At 43.8% G+C, this 23,249-nt stretch overlaps 1 protein-coding gene across 2 annotated transcripts in view; it reads left to right on the forward strand.

Annotated features, from left to right (window-relative positions):
- Positions 1-23,249, forward strand: part of SPAG17 (sperm associated antigen 17) — a 206,556-nt gene that overhangs the window by 116,801 nt on the left and 66,506 nt on the right. For both annotated transcript variants that reach the window (XM_061637825.1, XM_061637834.1), the window contains exons 22-26: positions 3,687-3,798; positions 8,549-8,689; positions 10,111-10,224; positions 17,928-18,142; positions 19,961-20,078. In XM_061637825.1, the coding sequence (XP_061493809.1) occupies positions 3,687-3,798; positions 8,549-8,689; positions 10,111-10,224; positions 17,928-18,142; positions 19,961-20,078 (700 nt within the window). The remainder of the gene's footprint in view (positions 1-3,686; positions 3,799-8,548; positions 8,690-10,110; positions 10,225-17,927; positions 18,143-19,960; positions 20,079-23,249) is intronic.

Genomic DNA, 23,249 nt, shown 5'->3' on the forward strand with positions numbered 1-23,249 from the left:
GACTATGGTTAGCAGCCTATCAGTTTGGGAGGGCATCTGTGATGAGAGCATAGCCCAAGGGGTGTAGCCTCTGAAAGAGACCCCCCTCTCCATCAACCTCCTGGAACTGAGAGCAATTCACCTGGCATTTTAGTTCTTTGCCTGCTCTAAATGCCTTTGAGCGGTCCTGGCAAGGATCGACAACATGACTGCCAAGGCCAACATGAATCGTCAAGGGGGCACACGGTCGAGGTGCCTGCAGCTGGAGGCCTCCAATCTTCTCAACTGGGCCAAAACACCTGGTCTCACTGGTGGTGGAACATCTGAAAGGGGAGCACAATGTTTAGGTGGACTGGCTCAGTTGTGCACAGATCCAACAAGGAGAATGGAAATTCCACCCTCAGGTGTTCCAGATCTTCATACACCACTTTGGAAGGACCCACATAGATCAGTTTGCCTTTCAACAGAACAAACAGGCCAAGAGGTTTTACTCCAGGTATGCAGACCCGTTGGCAGAAGGAGATGTTCTTATATCGCCTTGGCCAAAGGGTCTCCTGTATGCCTTTCCACCCATCCCCCTGTTATCCAGGGTACTCCGGAAGATCAGGGAGAAGAGGGTAACCGTCCTGCTGGTAGCTCCATTTTGTCCTCGGAGGACCTGGTTTTCAGAAATCCTTCAAGTAGATCACCCATGGAGATTGCCCCACAGAAGGGACCTTCTTCATCCAGATCCAGCATGGCTAGATTTTCATGTGTGGCTATTGAGAGGAAGAGACCCCAAAAGGAGGGCATCTGTTCCAAAGTTATCAACACCATGATGGCTTCTCAGCGTTCATTCACCTTCTGAATGGAAGGTGTTTTCCTAATGGTGTGCTAAGAAACAGCACAAATGAAAGTGGAGGTCAATGAAATCTTGTCATTTCTCCAGGACGGTATCTCCTTGGGTCTCAGACCCAGCGCTCCTTGGTGTGAGGCATCAGCCTTATCCTCCATTCTCTCTAAATGTCCAGATAAGCCATTGGAGATGCACCCATTTCTCAAGCGCTTCCTGTGAGGACCCATATTTTCTGCTGCCCCTACTCAGCACAGGTTTCCTGTCTGGGATTTACACAAGGTTTTAACAGCATTATAGCGGCCCCCATTTGAAACTCTAAACTCAATTTTGCTGTGCCTCTTCTTATTCAAAGTGTTGTTCCTTGTGGCTATCATCTCAGCCAGGAGGGTATCTGAACTGAATGCACTGTCCATGGACAAATAGTTTTGCACTTTCTACAAGAACAGAGTGGACCTAAAATCCTATCTTTATTCTACTGCCAACAGGAACTTATCGTACCTTAATTCTGCCTGTCTCCAGTTCACCCTACAGAGAAGGCATAACATTCCCTTGATGTAAGAAGGGCCCTCAAGGCATATATAACTAGGACCATGTCAATACATCACACGGATGCCCTGTTTGTTTTATTCCACCCCTCTGCTCTATGGAAGAAGGTATCTACTACTGATAATTTGTCAAGATGGATCAAGGCATGAATAGACTTGTCTTACTGTTCTCTGAATCTGATGCCTCCTTCAAAAGTTCTGGCACACTCCACCAGGTCAGTGGCCATCTTAGCGGCCTTTTCACATCACGTGTCCCTATGGGAAGTGTGCAGGGCTGCCACATGGCCATCACCAAATATGTTTATCAAAGATTATAAGATGAACACCTATACCTCTACTGAGGCAACCTTTTGGAGACGGATACTAGAGCATGTCCTAGCAGACCACTAAGTACCTTGTTCCTACACAGTCAAGTTACCCTCCCTACATGGGTCAGCTGTATTATGTCCCACCTGAGATCATCTTACATGCACGGGAAAAGGGACCTTTGTTCTTACCATATGGTCTTCTGCATGTAAAGTTGATCTCAGGGCCTCTCCGTAAATTGTGTTGGTCTGTCTCATTGTGCTGATCTAACTTTCTCATAGTTGCATGTTGTCTTTAAGTTTGTTTGTATTTTCACTATGTTCTTGGCTGGGGCTGGGCTTGCCACAAAGGAACTGACCTCTCTATGTAAGGAGGAGCCAGAAGGGCTTGCAAAAGATCAAACAGTGTGTTATTTTGCCTTCAACCACAAGGTGGAGCTCAAACCTGAGATTATCTTTATATGCATTTAGAAGGACTGTTTCATGGTAAGACCAAAGGTCCCACTTCAAGGTAAAGTGTTGGCCTCCACACACAGCCACCATCATTTTATTTTATTTTATTTTATCAAAGTTGCAATGATACAATGAAAGAAGGAAAAAACAGAAGAAAACATAATCATTTAAGGCTTGATTGCTAATCTGGAATTGAGGGGAAGGTCCCTCCAACTAAGTAATATATTTTGTGTTGATATCTTGTCGTATGACACAATATCTATCGCAATACTGATCCATAAGATCTTATTTATTGTACACCGCCCAGACAGCCTCTGGCTTCGGGCGGTATAAAAATTGAACAAAATAAATAAAATAAAATAAATAAATAAATACCCAATAACTACAAAAAGAACAGAAGTTTCTTAGGTAAGAATTTTATGTTCAAAAAGCCTCTAGTTTTTGAAGTTTGGACTCAACATAATGTGCAAACTCAGCCAGTCTATAGTATTAGTTTTCCCATCTTTTTCCTGTGAAGAGAGCAACTACCTCTTGAGAAGCTGGGGGCAGTGCAAAAAGCCCCCCCCCCCGCGTTTGCATTATTTGAGCAAAGGTGGCATTGCATTGTGGCCATTTGGGGCATCCATTTTTCTCTGCAGAATGCCCTTGGGAACAGCACATAGTAATTACTTTGTCATTCCCCGGGTCATTCTGTGGGAACATGGCCAGAACAGCCAAGGCAGTGCTTTAAGCTGCAACACTTTAAACATATTGTTAAAGAGAGAGCAAGAGAAAGGAAAAAGGAGAAAACCTTCAGCCACCTCATATTTAAGGTAAGACAATCTTAAAAATAAAATTGCCTTCCCTCCGAAAGCCTAATATCCCCTCTTTTCTGGAAGACTAATGTTCCTGTGAAAAGCATGCAGGGGGAGGGATTCAACACAGTGTGTATTAACCAAGTGGCTTCTAACTCTGGATCTCTTAATTCTTCTTCTGTACCTCATACAAATTTGTTTTTTCCTAGTTATGCATATGTGATAGAGAAAGGGGTGACCTTACCGTTCTGCATCACTTTTTGTTAAAGGGGAGCTGTATGAGAATTTGCACACTTCAGGGGAAAAATAATTCACAAAATAGTGATAGAGGATTACTTGCTGATTTTATCTTTGAGAGCAGTGGTTCCATAACTTTTCCCTCCATAGACCACTTGAAAATTGCTGACGGCCTTGGTGGACCACTTAATGATTTTCTCTCTGTTGTAGCAATTGTAATGTGCTGTGCTAGGTGCTGTATGATTTTAATTGTATTTTTATTGCATCTGTTATTTCTTGTATTACAATTTGCATCCCATAGAATTCAATTTGTAATATAATAAAATACAATATAAGAAATAATGGATGCAATAAAAATACAATTAAAGATCAATGTGAATTTTTAATGTGGACCTGCCATGGACTACCTCAGTGAAGCTCATGGACCGCTGTTTGGGAACCTCTGTCTTAGAGGATGCAAGTTTGACTTTACTGAATAAGTTTGACTTTACTGAATAGTTTCTATCTGACTGTATCTTTTATAACTGTTCTATCCTAGTTTCTTGGATACAACATGGGTGAGAATCCTATTCAAGTTGCAGGGACTATCCAATATCTATTCCCCTCTGATGGAGGACAAATCCAGGCAGAAAAGATAACATTTGAAAAAGGTAATTTTCCTGCACTTTTCTGCATTTTCTAACATGCATTTAGTATTGATAACTTGTTTCACTTTTTAAGTAATGTGTTTTGGGGGAAAATAGTGAAGTATCATAGCATAGTGATTAACAGACTATCATCACAATGCGAACCCAAGATCTGCTTGATGAGCAAGTTTGGAACAGGGATATTGGGCTGTCCCAGCCAATCTGGGGCTATGGCAGCATAGCTCCCTCAATCTGGCTGAACCAGGACTATGCTGGCTTGGCTGGGGCTCAGACACTGGAACTTAAACCAGCGGAACTTACACCTGGGTAAGTCCCCAAAAAGGGCCCTGGTGAGGGTGAGATGGTAGCCTGGCAGGGGTGGGATGGGAAGTAGAGACGTGCACTTATTCCAAACATCTTTAAGGTCAGTTACATGGCCTGGCATGCAGGTGGAGTTGATGCTGGCAAAAAGATTGGTGGAAGTCAGACTGTTTTAAAGGCTTGTTTTCCCTTTGCCAGGCTCAGGATGGCTCAGCTGACAGAGCCCCACTCCTGAATGGAGTTTGGAACAGGGGTAAATTATGCCAGCTTAATTTAAACCACTATAAATTCTACTGATTTCCCATACTTAGGATTGATCTGTAAGATTTGAATCTTTCCTCTGCCATGAATTCACTAACTAGCTTAGGTGCCAGCCTCTCAGGACCAGACCAGGACATGGAAGACCGGGATTCAAATCTCTACTCAGCCATGAAACTCATTGGGTGACCTAGGGCCAGTTGCTGTCTCTTACCCTAACTTCATGGGGTTGTTGTGAGGATAAAATGGGGAGAGGGAGAACCATCTATGCCACCTTGAGCTGCTTGGAGGAAAGCTGGAATATAAAGGTAATATAATGATAATAAAATAGTGTATTCTTTGAGGAGTGTGCTGTTCTGAACTAATATGTGGGTCAAGGTTGATTGCATTACTGGTTTTCAGTATCAGAATTCTAAGGATATATTTATGTATCAAGAAATAGATTTGATTTAAAGTTTATTTATTTATTTATTATTTGATTTATATCCTGCCCTTCCTCCCAGCAGGAGCCCAGGGCGGCAAACAAAAGCACTAAAAACACTTTAAAACATCATAAAAACAGACCTTAAAATACATTAAAACAAAACAACTTTAAAAACATTTTTTAAAAAAGATTTAAAAACATCTTAAATAAAAAGGGTTAAAAAAACATATTGTTTAGAAAAAAAAGTTTAAAAAAACATATTAAAAAGCAGTTCCAACACAGACGCAGACTGGGATAGGTCTCAACTTAAAAGGCTTGTGAAAGAGGAAAGAGTCTTCAATAGGTACCAAAAAGATAACAGAGATGGCACCTGTCTCATATTTAAGGGGAGGGAATTCCACAGGGTAGTTGCCGCCACACTAAAGGTCCTTTTCCTATGTTGTACAGAAAGGACCATCTACTAAGATGGTATCTGCAGGAGGACCTCACCTGCAGAGCGCAGTGATCGACTGGGTATATAAGGGATAAGATGGTCTTTCAGGTATCCTGGTCCCAAGCTGTATAGAGCTATGTACACCAAAACTAAAACCTTGAACTTGGCCCGGTAGCAAATGGGCAGCTAGTGCAATTCTTTCAGCGGGGGGGGGGGTGTGACATGTTGGCGATACCCTTCCCCAGTGAGCAGTCTCACTGCCGCATTTTGTACCAGCTGCAGCTTCCGGACCATCATCAAGGGCAGCCCCACATAGAGCACATTACAGTAATCCACCTCGAGGTTACCAGTGCGTGAACAACAGTGGTTAGGCTATTTAGGTCCAGAAATGGCCGTAGCTGTCTTATCAGCCAAAACTGGTAAAAGGCACTGAGGTCACTTGCGCCTCTAGAGACAAAGTGGGATCCAGGAGCACCCCCAGACTACGAACCTGTTCTTTCAGAGGGAGTAGGACCCCATCCAAAGCAGGAAACTGATTAATTATCTGAACTCAGGAACCACCAACCCACAGTGCCTCTATCTTGCTAGGATTCAGACTCAGTTTATGGGCTCTCATCTAGTCAACCACCAAGTCCAGGCAGCAGTCCAGGGCTTGCGCGGCCTCTCCCGATTCAGAAGTTACAGAGAAATAGAGCTGAGTATCGTCAGTGTACTGCTGACACTTTGCCCCAAATCTCCTGATGGCTGCTCCCAAGGGCTTTATATAGATGTTAAACAGCATGGGGGACAAGATGGTACCCTATGGCACCCCACAGCACAGCTGCCAGGGGGCCAAAAGACAATTATCCCATGCTATTCTCTGAAAACGACCTTGGAGATAGGATTGGAACCACTGTAAAACAGTGCCTCCAATACCATCTCACCAAGTCGGCCCAGAAGAATACCGTGGTGAATGGTATCAAAAGCTGCTGAGAGATCAAGTAACAGGGTTGCATTCCCCCTGTCCTTCTCCCAATAAAGGTGATTCATCAGGGTGACCAAGGCTGATTCAGTCCCATAACCAGTCCTGAACCCAGACTAGAATGTGTCAACACAATTTGTTTCATCCAAGAGTAGTTGCAATTGCTGTGCCACAACCCTCTCGATCACCTTCCCTAAGAAGAGGGTATTTGCGACCGGTCGGTAATTGTCACAGACCAATGGGTCAAGGGTGGGCTTTTTCAGGAGCAGTTGAATCACTGCCTCTTTCAGGGTGGCTGGAACCACTTCCTCCTGCAATGATGCATTGACCACACCCTGGATCCACTCAGTCAAACTCCTTCGGCAAGCTTTAATAAGCCAAGAAGGGCGAGGGTCGGGAAGACACATTGCTGGCACCATCATCGCAAGCACATTGTCTACATCATCAGGCTGCGTCAACTGAAACCGTTCCCAAGAAGTTGCAGCAGACATTGCACTGGACACCTCATTGGGTACTACAGCAGATGTGGATGGGACATCAAGACTGCTACAGAGGCGAGCAACTTTACCCTCAAAGTGCCTTGCAAACAATTCACAGTGGGCCTCCAAAGGGTCTAAAACTCCATTTCCTTGAGTTGATGTTAATAGTCCCGTACAATACAGTAAAGCTCCACTGGATGGCTACTTGAGGATGCGATGGAGGCAGAGAAGTGGGCCTTCTTTGCCGCTCTCCCTGCTACACAGTAGGCATGGTTATGATGTTTTACTTATGCCCGATCAGCCTCACAGCATGTCTTGCGCCATTTGCACTCTGGCCGTCATCCAGCCTGTTTCATTGCCCTTAGCTCACTGGTGTACCAAGGTGCAGACCGGGCTCCACAATGCTGGAGAGAGCGTTCGGTGGCAACCATGTCAGGAGCCCAACACACCTCGCTGTTCCACAGCGTGACAAGGGCTTCAATAGGGTCACCTGCTCTGTCTACTGGGAACTCCCCCAGGGCATTCAGGAATCCATCTTAATCTGTCCACCACCCCTGCAGGGAAGGATCGGAGCGATAAGTGTAAACTTCACCAGGAAGTGGTCTGACCACGACAATGGGGTGTCATCCACCCCCCTTATCTCCAGACCACCCCTTCCTCCATCTGGAGTAAAAACCAAGTTGAGGGTGTACTCTGCCCTATGCATCGGGGCGGTGACAACTCGAGATAGCCCCATGGTCATCATGGAGGCCGTGAAGTCCTGAGCCAGGACTACAGGCAGCCTTAGCATTGACGTTGAAATCACCCAGGACTATTGTTCTGAGCTCCTCCAATACCACAGCTGAGATGGCCTCCACCAGCTCAATCAGAGAAGCTGCTGGGCAGCAGGGTGGATGGTACAGCAGCAGCAATCCTACTGTCTCCTTGACCCGACATGAGGCACAGACCCTCACAGCCATCTCCAAGACAGAGTGGTTTCCTGGTGACAGAGATGGAAGTTCTGTAGACCACAGCAACTCCTCTCCCCCATCCCTGCAGTTGCACCAGCTGCAACTTCCGGACCAACCTCAGGGGCAGCCCCACATAGAGCGCATTACAGTAATCCAGTCTGGAGGTTAGCACTGCGTGGACAACAGTGGTCAGGCTATCCCGGTCCAGAAATGGCCGGAGCTGTCTTATCAGTTGAAGCTTGTAAAAGGCACTCCTAGCCACGGAGGTCACCTGGGCTTCTAGTGACAAAGATGGATCCAGGAGCACCCCCAGACTATGAACCTGCTCTTTCAGAGGGAGTACAACCCCATCCAAAGCAGGCAAGTGACCAATTATCCGAACTCTGGATCCACCAACCCATAGTGCCTCCGTCTTGCTAGGATTCAGACTCAGTTTATTGGCCCTCATCCAGCCCACCACTGAGTCCAGGCAGCGGTCCAGGGCTTGCACGGCGTCTCTTCAGATGTTATGGAGGAATAGAGCAGGGTATCGTCAGCATACTGCTGACACCTCGCCCCAAAGCTCCTGATGACTGTTCTCAAGGGCTTCATATAGATGTTAAACAGCATGGGGGACAAGATGGTACCCTGCGGCACCCCACAGCACAACTGCCAGGGGCCCGAAAGACAGTAATAAAAAGTTATGTTTTAAATAAATTTGCTTTCATTTTACTTCTGTAAACTTATAGAATGGATATTTTGCTGTCATTTTAACATTTTTAATATAATTAGAGATGTTAATGTGGAAACAGTTTTATCTAACCTTGGGGACCAGTGCAAACCAGTTCAGCAAATGTTCTAGCAACTTGTAGTATTTAATTTCTGCCATACACATTCTCTGACATCAAAAGCACAAGCCTTTGGCGGCCATTCTAATTTGGATTATTTCTTTCCTTTCCTTTTTTCAAGGGACAACTTTGGTCAAAGTGAAGGTGATAAAGGACAATCACAGTTTCTTCGTTCATATCATAGACCCCCAGGAATGCAAAAAAAAAAGTAAAACTAAACAAGAAAGTGGTGAATCCCCAGAAGAACAAGAGACTGAGCCAGGTCAGTGAGTTACCATCAATTGTGTGAAAAATAAGTCTATTCTGGTCATTATAATTGACAATCAGGCCTGGTTTAGATGTCATGGGCAATAATGGTTTAGCTGTTGGGAATGTGCTGTGGAACATCAGTGCTTCCCTCTTTGCAACGCTCTTTCTGCAGGCCAATGTACTCCTCTGCTTCCTGATTTGCAATAGTCATAGTGTGCTGTGACACCTGAATAGTTTGCCTTCAAGTCACAATCAATAAGCACTGGTTCAGTCATCATGTGTAAAACTCTGGAGGGAGATAACTAAGTGTTATTGAAAAATACATGTATGGAGTGAAGAGTACAGGGAGTGTTTCGTCACTAAAGTTTCCCCAGAAAATAAGAAAAAACAAAACACACAAGCTGTAGGAAATAACTAACTTCTGCTTCTCCTTCAGTGGAAGAGGGCAGCCTGCACTGGTTAACACTGCCGGTAGTGAAATGAATTTCACCTATAAGTAATCTGGAAAAATGTTCATATTGTTGTTGGCAATTTTTTTCTGTTTGTGCCCAAAGGCTAGCCTAAACTACCGTCACCTTGGCCAAAACAGAAGAAGATGCCTATAGTCATGTAAATGGTTCAATCTTTGTTAATTTGATCCTCTAATAAGGGTTTGAATTTGCTCTTTAATAGCCCAATAAGACAGGGAGTAAGCATAACCAGCGATAAAAGACCACAAACTCAGTTGAAACTAAGCAATCAGTTTATTGGTCTACATATTATCTGTTGTTGTTGTAGATAATGATACGAAATTTGAAAAAAAATAAGCAACTTAAAGCAATGTAATACAGCAATATAGTACTTTAAGAAAGTAATGTGGATTAAGAATGGCATAAGAATAGCTTTCTATCTGCATTGACAAACCAACCACTCATTGTAATTTGAATGAGCCTACCTATTTGTTAAACCAGGAGGACTGGCAAAGGATGAATGGGACCCTAGTGAAGGAATGGGATCTGTTGGCCAGGGCTGGTTTGAAATTATTCATTGATCTAACAGACTGATACCGATTCTGGTTCGTTCTTTGTCTGCTAGCTTCTGCTTTTACAGATTCATTTTTTCCTTGCAAAGAAATATTAACATTGATTGTTTTGAAAGGAAATACTGATAGAAGTATTGTTCTTAATATTGATATTTCAGAGTTTTTTTTAAAAAAAATCAGTTTTTGGGAATAGCCGTTGAAATTCACTACATAAAAATCTGATCTGCAATGATAGAGACTAAGTGAATTAATGGGAAATTTGGCACCAAATCTGAATTAGGTGGAATTTTAGCACATCCCTACCCTAGGGCCAAAAATGTTTAGCCACCCCTAGCCTAAATAATAGTTATAGGTAAACAACTCTTTTTAATATTTAAGTATAAAAAATTATCCTCTTCTTCCTTCTTCTGTAGAAATACCAGTAAATCAAAGGAAAGCTGTGAGCAAGTTTGGATCATTTTCTGCAACCTTAGAAAATGGCATCCATATTTCCTTTAGCTGCTATGGAGCTTCAGGAAAAGCAGCAGGTAAATCAAGCAAGATCTTTGTCATATTAGTTTAATTCTGAATCTCTTTTGTGTTATACTGAAACCAAATTTTCACAAGAGGCATTACTTCATGGTGGAAATTTTTCAATAACTTGCATTATTTTGTTAAATATGTGTTAGAATTCTAATTTCAAATTACATCAGGTCTACCTTCAATTCCCCCCCCCAATTTTCTACTCCTCTGAATATAAAAGGCCAGTGGAAAAATGCAGAAGGGGAGGGACAATCATGATATGATTCCAAACATTAACTGCATTATTTATTTAGTTATTAAAATATTATTACCACATATTTTTGTGAGAAAATGCTAGCATTCTTGTCAGAAAGGTAAGATTATTATTTGTCTGTCATCGTGTGGCAAATGTAACCAGACTGAGATTTTTTTGTGTCATTATTGTAGATTGTAAGCATACAGACACTGCCTTGTTTTTATTAATTGTATACAAGCTGCTCTTGGAGACTTCTGATTGTTAACTAGCTATGTCTATCACAAGTATCATCATGCCTAGCCTTTTTTAACACATACTTTCATTCCACTGAGAGCCAGTGTGGCGTAGTGATTTGAGTGTTTGACTAGGACTTGGGAGACCAGGGTTTGAATCCCCACACAGCCATGAAGCTCACTGAGTGACCTTGGGCCATTCACTGCCTCTCAGCCTCAGAGGAAGGCAATGGTAAACCACCTCTGAATACCGCTTACCATGAAAACCCTATTCATAGGGTTGCCATAAGTTGGAATCGACTTGAAGGCAGTCCATTTCCATTTTTTTTCATTCCACACATATAAGAATATTTCTTTCTCTTTAGGTATATTTGCCAGTTGCTGCTATCAAAAGAATGTAGTGTTTTTTTCCATAAATGAAATGCTGATCAGGTATATTCATACATTCAATTTGATTACTCACTTTCTTCACACAATTCCTCCTGTGTACACAAAATTACATGAAGAAACTTCCATGTGACCTTAGCTATATGCAGGTAAGCAGATAATCTGCAGAAGCAAGCAGCCATTTCTGTGATTAAAGTTGTACTTTTTTTAGCTTCTTAGTTTACAGATCTTTTGCTTGTCTATTTTTATATGGAAGTTTCTCCACGCATTTCAGTACAGTAGGGCCCCGCTTATACGGCAGGTTAGGGACCAGACCCCCGCTGTAAAGCGGAACATCGATCAGCTGTAGTGTGGGGAGCTCCTCCCACAACAGCTGATCGATGTTCCGCTTTTCTCCGCCGCCTTCCTCGCACGCCTGTTTGCCAAGTTCGCTTAAGCACTCGCCAGCCCTCTGAAGCCTCCCTCGCTTGTCCCCCCGACCACTCCCACTCCCACCGCCCCCCCCACTTGCTCGCTCGCTCACTCACTCGGTAACCACACATTAACACACATTGTTTACCTTGGCTGTAGTGCTTCTATCTTTGCTGGGTCTCCTGGCATGGTGCTGAGGAGTGCGTAAAGCGGGGCCCTACTGTATACAAAATGGTCCCAGCTTGGAAACGTTCCTTCCTTTAACTACAACTCCCATCAGCCCAACTGTGGGAGGAATGTTTTCAAGCTCTGATGACGCGCTCAGAGCGTCGGGCGCCATCAATTGCGTCTTTGCGGTATGACGGAAAATCGCTGCAAAAACGAAAGCAGCGCCGCAAATACGGGACAGGGTTACAATTTAAAAACGCCGCATAAACAAAGCGCTGTAAAGCGAAGCGCCGTAAAGCGGGGCCCTACTGTACTCAAAATAACACTTTATATATCTGAACTGGCACATATAATCAATATTAGGCTTACTATAAGGTGTGAAGGGACTGAGGCAGCAAGGTTCAGATGTATTATTCCTGGTGTGGCTAAGTTGTGTACCATATCTGGCTCTCAATCAATTTCTGGTGGTCCCTAAGCTCACTAACAATTTGGCTGCTTCTTCATTTTAAATTAATATTTTAAATCTTATTTTCCCTCCAGCAGGTGTACTGGTAGAGATTGGAGAAGTTTCAACCTCTCCACTGATCTCATAAGCAGGGGGAAGTGTGTTTACACCTTTTTACCTTTGCAAAAGGGCCCCTTCACCCTCTGACAGTGAGGTTTAGGAAACAGGACAAAGGATTCCTTCCTATTTCTTCTCTAAGACCTTTTAACAATGGCCCCAGGGGCAGACTTGGCCAGCAAGCAAAATGGCAGCTTAGCCTTATTACTCTGCTCACGGGATTGTTTAACACTACTGTGGGCTATTGTTTAAGGCATTTTTGGCTATTTAAGACAGTTTTGTAAAGGTGATGCAGCAGGAGTCCAGACAATGCCAAGCAAAAATGCCATGGTTCCCCTGTCACCGGAGCAAGGCCTTGAAAAGATGGCGTGCAGAGCCTCAAAGTCTGCTAAGGGTGTGAAACTGATAAGCGCTTCTGACAGTTTGGTTGAAACTGACAAATATGTTGCAAAGGTGAGACAAGCCATGGCTGACAGTGCTGCTGCTGTTAAGCCAGTGGATGGAAAGCTCAAGATAGTCACCTCTATAATAGCTAAATTAACTAAAATGACTAATGAAGCCATGTTGTTAAGCCTGGACAATCAGTCAGAGTAAAATTTCTAAAAGGGCAGCCTATGATCTTGAAAAAGGACCTGGACCACCATAGGAATTTTCGACTATGGGAGAAAGAAGAAGGTGACATGGTGACTTTTTTGATTAATTGGTTCCAAGAGCTGCATTTGAGGACTCCCTTATCCATGGCAGATATTAAGAGAGTACACAGAGTAACAGGACAGAGAGGCCACTTTTCTGGGACATTTTGATTCATTTTGAAAGGTACAGAGTTTAGAAGATTGTATTTAAGGAATTGTGCAGTTTTAGAGAATTGAAGTATGGTAAGGCCAAGATGGAAATCTTTCAGAATATATGCCCTGAGATTCTGAGGCAGTGGCACTGTCTCTGCCTATATATGGCAGGAGGCGGTATTTTCCTATTGGTAGGGATTCCGTTCAAACTTATTGCATACTCTAGAGATAAGGTCCATATAACGAGTGATTAACGCCAAGTCAAGCTTACTCTGCAAGAATTGGGCATCCAGCCTCCAGATGAAGCTGTTGTCCGTTGAGCAGGAGAGTGTCAAAGAATTGCTACAAGCACCCAGTGCTTACCGAAAGGCTCTGGGAAATGAAGCAGAAAGGTCTAATTTTGTTGATACTGAACTATTAGCAGATTGTCTGTGACTATTAACTGTTAGCAGATTGTGGCAGAGAGCTTTGGCTATGGGGCAGTATTTATTTATTTTATTTATTTATTTATTTATTTTATTAAGCTTATATACCGCCCGACTAGCAACAGCTCTCTGGGCGGTGAACATTAAAAATACAATAAAAATAACACAATACAGTATATCACAATACAAAACTGTACAAAAAACTGTACAGTCTAAAATCAAAATATAATAATTTAGAATTAACAGGAATTAAAATGCCTCAGAGAAGAGAAAGGTTTTAACCTGGCGCCGAAAAGATGATAGTGTCGGCGCCAGGCGCACCTCCTCGAAGAGACCATTCCATAGTTCGGGGGCCACCACTGAGAAGGCCCTAGATCTTGTCACCACTCTCCGGGCTTCCCTATGAGTCGGAACCCGGAGGAGGGCCTTCGTAGTAGACCGTAGTGTACAGGCTGGTTCATATCGGGAGAGGCGTTCCGACAGATATCATGGTCCCGCGCCGTATAAGGCTTTATAGGTAAGTACCAACACTTTGAATCTGGCCCGGAAGCATATTGGAAGCCAGTGCAAACGGGCTAGCACAGGTGTTATATGCTCAGACCGCTTAGTTCTTGTTAGCAGTCTGGCCGCCGCATTTTGCACTAGCTGTAGCTTCCGAATCGTCTTCAAAGGTAGCCCTATGTAAAGCGCATTGCAGTAGTCCAGACGCGAGGTTACCATAGCATGTACCACTGATGTGAGGTCCTCCTTACTCAGATAGGGACGTAGCTGGGCTACCAACCGAAGTTGGTAGAACGCATTCCGGGCCACCGAGGCTACATGAGCCTCAAGTGTGAGGGAAGAGTCTAAGATGACTCCCAGACTACGCACCTGTTCCTTTAGGGGGAGTGTAACCCCATCCAGGACAGGGTATATATCCACCATCCGATCAGAGAAACCATCCACCAACGGCATCTCAGTCTTGTCAGGATTGAGTCTCAGTTTGTTAGTTCTCATCCAGTCCATTGTCGCAGCCAGGCAACGGTTCAGCACGTCGACTGCCTCACCTGAAGAAGATGTAAAGGAGAAGTAGAGCTGCGTGTCATCAGCATACTGATGACAACGCACTCCAAAACTCCTGATGACCGCCCCCAGCAGCTTCATATAAATGTTAAAAAGCATGGGAGACAGAACCGAACCCTGCGGGACCCCACATTGGAGAACCCACGGTGTCGAGCAATGTTCCCCAAGCACTATTTTCTGGAGACGACCCGCTAAGTAGGAGCGGAACCACTGCCAAGCAGTGCCTCCAACTCCCAACTCCGCAAGCCTCTCCAGAAGGATACCATGGTCGATGGTATCAAAAGCCGCTGAGAGATCAAGGAGAATCAACAGAGTTACACTCCCTCTGTCTCTCTCCCGACATAGGTCATCAAACAGGGCGACCAAGGCAGTCTCAGTGCCAAAACCAGGCCTGAACCCCGATTGAAATGGATCTAGATAATCGGTTTCATCCAATAGCGCCTGGAGCTGGTCAGCAACCACACGTTCCAGGATCTTGCCCAGGAACGGAACATTGGCTACTGGTCTGTAGCTGCTGAAATCCTCTGGGTCCAAGGAAGGTTTTTTCAGGAGTGGTCTCACTGCCGCCTCTTTCAGACAGCCAGGGACCACTCCCTCTCGTAAAGAGGCATTAATCACTTCCTTGGCCCAGCCAACTGTTCCTTCCTTGCTAGTTTTAATTAGCCAAGAGGGGCAAGGATCCAGTACCGAAGTGGTCACACAAACCTGTCCAAGCACCTTGTCCACGTCCTCGAACTGAACCAACTGAAACTCATCCAACAAAACATGACAAGACTGTGCTCTGGACACCTCAGTAGGATTAACTGCTATTAAATAGGAGTCTAAGTCCCGGCGAATGCATGAGATCTTATGCTGGAAGTGTTCAGCAAATTTATTACATCGAGCTACCGATGTATCTGCCGTATCTTGTAGGCCTGGATGGAGTAGGCCACGAACCACTTTAAAAAGCTCCAGTGGGCGTGAGAGAGATGACTGAATAGTGGCGGCGAAATGTTGTTTTTTTGCCACCCTCACCGCTCCTACATACAACTTGGTGGAGGCACTCACCAGCGCATAATTGCATCCGTTGGGAGTTCGCCTCCATCTCCGCTCAAGCCGCCTCCTGTCTTGTTTCATTGCTCTCAGCTCCGGAGTATACCAAGGAGCTGTATGAGCTCTACATAGGAGAGGGCGCTCAGAAGCGATCGTGTCAACAGCCTGGGTCATCTCTGTATTCCACAGATGATGATGATGATGATGATGATGATTAATAATAATAATAATAATAATAATAAATGTGCTTATTTTATAGACTCAGTTGTGTCCTCTAGGTGAAACTGGAGGAGTGTATTGTGACTGGTACTGTCCTTCCCCCATTTTCTGATACGACTTGGGGTATTGTTGTAGTGTGCCCTGTGATGCCCCATGTTCTGCGGGCCACTTTCATATTGGAATGTTTGCTACCTTTTATAGTTATTGTGTTTTGTTTAGAGGGTGTTCTCCCTAGTTGACCAGTCACAGTGCTTATTGGAGGACTCTGAGAATGACTCTGCCTGTAAATTTTCTCAACTTTGGAGCTGAGCTGTTAGCTGATCACACTGTGGTCATTACCAGAGCTTCTATCCAGGTGGTCTCTTGGAATGTCAATGGCCTTGGGACAGTTACAAAGGGAGCCCGCATGGAGGCTGCCTTAAAAAGATTCTGTCTTGATATAGTGTCACAGGAAGAAACCTATCAAGCAGACGCTTTTGTGATACCTTTTGAAGATCTCGTGGATTGAAGAGCAACTCTACACTTCAGGATCTTCTAAGTTGTGGGGTGTTACTGTGATGGTTGCCCAGTTAAAATCACTGACATGTTAGCTGACTCAGAGGGCAGATTTTTATTTGTGAAAGGCACAGTGAAAGGCTGTGCTGTCACCATTGTCTCGCTGTACACTCCCAACTCTGGCCAGCTTCCCTTTCTCGAAAGGACGCTGAAAACCCTGCATGGTTTGGGGGAGGGGGCTATTATTGTGGGGGGAGACCGTAATGAGTGCCATAATGTTAATCTGGATAAGAGTGGGAGGAAGGGTATGGCTACCCTTCAAGACTCGGATCTGGCTGCTATGGTGCATGCTAGCAGGTTGCTCGATACATGGAAAGAGAAAGAACCCATGGAGCTAGACTTCATGTTCTTCTCCCCCTGCTTTAAGTCACATGCAAGTCTTGACTATCTGTTGGTCTCGGAATACTTGAGACTGAATATCCTGAAAGCTAATATTGGCAATATCACAGTCTCAGATCATCCTCCTCTGTCTCTGGTTCTGCCTATGGGAACTACCCACCGTTTCAGTTGGTGTTTCAATGCCAGATTACTCACTGATGTGGTGGCCCTAGAGCACTTGCACCAGGTTCTAAATTTATATTTTTGGGACAATGCCACTCTTGGCATGGGGTCTCATACTTTATGGGACACTGTGAAGGTGGTCATTCAGAGCCACTGCATTAGTGACACCAGTAGGCGAAGGAGGGAGAGATAATCCGCAATGCAACATCTGCTGTCTGAAATTGATTGCTTTGGTAAGCAGTATAAGTCCATGGGTTCTCCAAGAGTTTTCAGGGAGTTGCAGAAAGCTGATTTGAATTGGCTAAGCTCAAGACAGGGAGAATTCACGCTGCCATGGCGTATCTAAAAAGCCAATATTATGATGCCAGTGATAAATCTTCTCATCCCCTTGCTAATGCACTGAAGTGGAGGAGAGCTTGAAACATTACCTCTGGTATTTGCTTGGAATCGGGTGCTATGTGCTATGATGCTAATGATATTAGTGAACCATTTGGTAATTTTTACTCTGACTTATATTCCTCTGACAATTCTGGGGAGCAGTCTGTTGACAATTATTTGGAGGGAGCAAATCTGAGCCCTTTAATTGAAAAGCATAGAAGCTTTATTGATAGCTGAGATTCCTGCTCACTGAGCAGGAAGTCTGTGATGCTGTAAATAAGCTTAAACGTGGAAAGACCTTGGATCCTGATGGATTTATGGCTGAGTTTTACCATAAGTTTCATTCCGAGCTGACCCCATGGCACAGCTGACATGAGGAACCACAAGAGGCCTCACTAGCTTTATATAACTGCTATTTTAGGCTTGGTTCTTTAGTCTGAGCAACTCATCCCTCTAACTAGTTCTACAGATGCCCTGCCTTCATTGCTTAATCTGGAACTTGACAACTTGTGCCTCTGGGCCTTTGGACCTCACCAGAACTGAATCCCCAGCTATGCCCTGTCTAACACATGCATTCAGATTGTAACTAGTGAAGCAGAACATGGTCACATCATTGTATTTCAACTCTTATTTTGCCTTTGAACAAATGTTTTTTAAAAAACCTTGCAAGTTTTCCTAAGGACATACGAAATGTACTGGCATGCTTATGGTATTCTTCTATTTAATATAATGTAAATTATTTTGTTCCCCTGCAGATGAAAAGGATCCTAACCTAGCAACCATTTTGTCTATCCCTTCCATACATGTGCCTGCTTCTGCTCTGGTTTCCTCAGCTGCAACTGTTTCTACTGCAGGAAAGGCCAAGCCTGCTAAAGAAAAATCAGCCAAATCCTTACCATCTGCCAAGTTGAGTTCCCGTCTCACAGTGACTGGATCACCAGAAGACTCTTCAAAGCAAGATGAGAAAAAGGTGTTGATGTATTTCCTGCTAAACATGATTCCTCAGCCCTGAGGAACTGTATGATTGACTTGGTAAACTGAGTGGTGATCGCTAATGTGACTATACACCAGCACACTGTACAAAGCGAGTAGTACAATTCTTGCCCCTTCTGGAGTATGTCAGCTACAGTTCCATTCTCTCTGAGTGGAGGAGAAGATTGTCCCATCTACATCTGAGATAGAGCTATAGATATTGTCCAGTCAGAGGATCTTCCACCATATTTCAGCCCATCATAAACTTAGGTTTATGGAGACACAAAATTGAAGGCTGTTTGAAAGGTGGATTGCTGCTTATGGGGTGTCACTTTACCAGACAAAACTGAAGCCTTTCCATTTTCTCCCTCCCCAATTTTCTTTAGTTTTAACTAGCTAGAAGGAGGTCATGCAAATGAAAGCATGCTCAGCTGGGACTGGCTGCCGACCACAATCCATGCTAAAATGTCTAGTGTGTGTGTGTGTAAGGGTGTGTGAAAACCGTAAGCTTCTGTAACTCACTAAAGAGAGCCTATTGGGAGCCTTGGGAAGTCATAAAGAGGGCAGAATCTCCCAGATAGTGGAAAACAGACTATATAGAGATCCCCATGAGCAGGTAGAATCTTTGACCAAGACAACAAGTTATTGAGCTCACATTATTTCAACTTTGACATCAAAGCCCATGGGGGTCTTTTGTGCCAGAGCACAATAGTGGCAGTCCATGGACCACAGAAGGTGGTTGAGTTTAAGTGAATCCCAATCTGGAGGAAGAGCACCTCTTGGCAATAGATGGGCAGTCCCCTCCATCCAGAATTCTATAGTTGGATTTTGAGGGTGGTGGACTGGAATGTCTGTTTTAACCTAGGTCAGGGACAGGGCAAAGCATGCTTCCAGAGACATTCACCTGCACAGGAACCAGAGTCATAACCCCAGAATCTCACAAGGGCCCCATCTGCACTATATATTTAAAGCAGTATTATACCAATTAAAATGGCCATGGCTTCCCCCAAAGAACTTTGTTAAGGGTGCTGAGAAATGACCCCTATTCCCCTCACATAACTACAGTTCTCAGAGTGGTTTAACAGCCAGCCCTTCTTCCCAGGGAACTGTTGGAATTATAGCTCTGTCGGGAGAATATAGGGCTCTCACAACTTCATTAAGGACCTCTGATAACTTCACTTTAAAACTTTAATTTAATTATGCTTGGGGGCCATAAGTTGAACTAGACATGGCCTCTGCTTTTTAGTCAAAGCTGCCATGCCAAGCCACAGGAGCCAGCTGCCATGTCTGTGGCTGATGGGAGATGAGCACTTGCCACACTACCAGCCCTGGGGAAGCAAAGGTTCTCCTGGCAATGGAAAACATAGATTTGCATGTGATGTAGTGTTTTGTTGTTTTAAAAGGAAAATGTAGGATAGTGTCAGACAAACAAAACCTCTGTCCAAACATTATCTGGAACAACATGGGAAGAAATGCCTTTTTAAAAAATGGATAGCATAAACAACTACTCGGTGAAAACAGCTGTTAAAAGAAGAGTGTCAAAAGAATCGTGAAAGCGATGGAAATTATTTATTCAAAATAATTAAGGATCTCCTCTGCTAATTCTACTTTAAAACTTTAACATAAAGAAACATACACAAACGTCTTTTCAGACAGATTATTTGCACAGTAAAATGATATCCTAATCCACAACAGATGAGAATGTGGTTGTATCAGCCTATTGGATGATTGGTTCTTCAGTGATTATGGAGACCTACATATTTTTACAAAATGTTTTTAAAGACAAGCTATTTTCTGTGTGTTCTTCATTCTCTAGGTAGAAGTAGATGAATTGATCCAAACACAAGCTATTCCAGATCCCCGTGTTTTCAGTAATTTGAATGTGTCCTGCCCCAATGGATTGGTACTAACCTTTCTTGGTCAAAAATTCACAGGTTAGTCCTGACCATTATTATTGCAATACAACATTCTTTTCCAAAAGTATTTTTGCTTTTGGTGAGTATAAAATTAGATTTCAGCTAAGTTTTGAAGGAGTTCTGAATCTGGGGATAGGGCTGTGGGAAGTGATGGTGCCTGCTGCCATATTATGCCGGGATTGACCTGGCTGGAAGTAATTGTGAAGGCTAGCTATCTAATGCTCTCCAGCCTCCCCTGCAAGTACATAAAGAATAGGCACAACTGATGGGCATGGGGAGGCAGCAGATGTGACACTGACAAAGGACGGTTAATGGGACTTAGTATGACAACAGCAAAGAAAGTTCAGAACCACTCACACCCTGTAAAGATCTATGCTTGTGGGGATTACTAGCCCTGGGAAGCCAAGCCTAGGAAAATTCTCCTTCTAAAGCAGCCTTTCCCAACCTTTGGGTCCCCAGATGTTGTTGGACTACAATTCCCATCAGCCCCAGCCAGCCTGGCCAATTGTCAGGAATGATAGGAATTGTAGTCCAGCAACTTCTGGAGACCCAAAGGTTGGGAAAGGCTGTAATCTAAGGCAAGCTACAATTTAGATAGGAAATCATAGCAGGAAAGATCTGGGTGTCCATATCCAGAACATGGAGGAAAGTATTGGTGAAGCCTATGGTGGTAGAAATTGATAAAGGGGGGGGTGCTTATTGGGTCACCATTTGCTGGAGAAGGTCCAAAGATGAGTGCTCGGACCTCCAGTCCAGGAATAAGGGAGTCACCCTGCCTCCTGTGAAGTAAGAGGCATGTGTAGGGCTCTGAGGATTTTCAATCCGCCTAACTTGCTCTCCCTTTGGATGTCATTAATAAATGATAGGACAAATGGAGGTCCTTGATGATTCATATTTGTCAGAGGGTTTAGGGAGAGGGAATAAGCAAATTCATCCTCCATGTCTTCCTCCACTAGTGATTTTTTTTGTCTTCCAATTTATGAAGTGGAAGAAAATGACCCAGTGCCACTGAGCCTTGGGAGATCCTTGGTTGAGGGTGTCATTGAGCCATGGCAGGACCAATCATCCTATGTGCCTTCTCCCTCCACATTGAACATTGTTACAGGAACTCTTTTGTGGATTAATCCCACAGTGCTCTTATAATATTTAAAAGTCTTCAATTCCCTGAGGATCTTTTCCTCCCAGAATTGGTATCCCTGGAGATGTAAAAAGGTAAAGGTGTCCCCGCACTTTTAGTGTGAGTCGTTTCCGACTCTTAGGGTGACATCTTGCGACGTTTACTAGGCAGACCATATATATGGGGTGGGATTGCCAGTTCCTTCCCCGGCCTTTCTTTACCCTCCAGCATATGCCGGGTACTCATTTTACCGACCACGGATGGAGGGAAGGGTGAGTGGACCTTGACCCCTTTTACTGGAGATTCAACTTCCTCCTTCCGTTGGAATCGAACTCCGGCTGTGAGCAGAGCTTTGGCTGCGTTACCGCCACTTATGTAGATTCCATAAAAATGGAATGATAAGCACCACTCAAATGTTTGTGGGCCTTCAAATGTTGCAGGAGCACTATAAAATGAAATCACTTAAAAGCAGAGAAAACCAGCTCCCATGATATTAATGCGATGTTTTAAAAGGCACCCAAGTCCCTGTATAGGGCATTCAATCCCTACAATCACTTACCTTGGTGGGACAAGGTAGTTTGGGTTTGCTGCCATCTCTGGGCATATCACAGGCTGAGTGCTCATGTTGTTCTGATAACATGGGGACCCATAGGAGCAACAGTACTTCCCATGCCCCCAGGGTAATGTGCGAAGCAGTGGACTGTAGAAAAGGGGCCCATGCAGGCTCCTTCTGTACTGCCCAGGGCCTCATAAATAAAGGAGTGGCACTGCTATAGCACCTAAACCACTGTGGTAACATGAGTTTTAATCAGATAGGAAGGCAAGGTGAGTAGTTGCAAAAACAACTTTAGCCCACAACATGTAGTCTTACTCGCTGCAAGCACAACAATAACACTGATAGTCAGTCAGAGACTAACATGACACTAGGCAGGTTTCATATCAGCAATATAGACATGAGGGCATAGAATACTCTAATAAAGCCTTGGGAGGATTTTGTCAGTCTCCCACCCTGGATCATGGCATATAGGTTTTAAGGGAGTGTTCTTATTTCAGCCTGAGGTGTGCATTCCCTTGTGAACAACCTTTTGGGACTGTATTTCAGTGATGGTTAGAATCAAAAGAAAAAAGGGGGGTGGAGCAATCAGTGTGACTCTTACAGTAGGCTATATTTCAGCCAATCAAAAGTCAATTAAATGTTTATTACTGGCGACTGACCATTAAACAAATTATGAAATATCAGTAGTACAAAATCAAAGTAGAATTAATGATTAATTATTACAAATGACAAGCTAGGGACTAACAATAATAGCAGGTCGAAGAGATATTCCAGCGTTCAGATATATTGCCACTTATTTGGTTATAGATTTATTACACTCCCTCCAGGAAGATACTCAAAATTATCTCCAAGGATTTATCAGGAAACTGTCTTATAAGGGTTTTACTTACTTATTTTATATACATGAGGGTGTACAATATTGTAATAAAGACTTGGGATTACATATTCTCTAACCCCTTGATAAAATCTACAGTAAAAGAACGTATGAGAAGCTGTTTCAAGCTGTTAAGTCATTGCAATTACAGCATCTATTCTTGAAGGAAACTTTAGCAAATCTGTCATCTAGGATTTAAGAGGGTAAAACATTAAAACATGCCAACAAAACTGCTTTTCTGTACTTAGGGTATTGTTAGAAACTTAGTTGTGAATTGCACTTGCTAGAGACAAAGTCAGGCCCAGTGGCCCTCAGTTGCAATGCAAAAGTCAATGGTTTCTACATGCCTATCTCCATTCTCCAACCAGGAAAGCAAGAGGCATTATCACAATTGAAGGAAACATTCTAGCCAGGCAAAAGCACTCGAAGAGAAAATGGAGCAGAGGCAGGGAACGGGCCTGGGTAGAAGGCATGGCCTGAAGAAAGTCCCAAGGGCCTTATAGAGAGGCCTTGAGGGCCTCATTCAGCCCCAGGGCCTCTCACCTGTGTCCTAAATAAACCTTTATGATGAAACTTAAACACAAACTGCCCTAATCATAGAAGAAGAGATGGGTAAGTGTCTGAGTTTGAAAGCAGGAGTGT

Source organism: Rhineura floridana, chromosome 1 (genome assembly GCF_030035675.1).
Source record: "Rhineura floridana isolate rRhiFlo1 chromosome 1, rRhiFlo1.hap2, whole genome shotgun sequence".
NCBI classification, from domain to species: domain Eukaryota; kingdom Metazoa; phylum Chordata; class Lepidosauria; order Squamata; family Rhineuridae; genus Rhineura; species Rhineura floridana.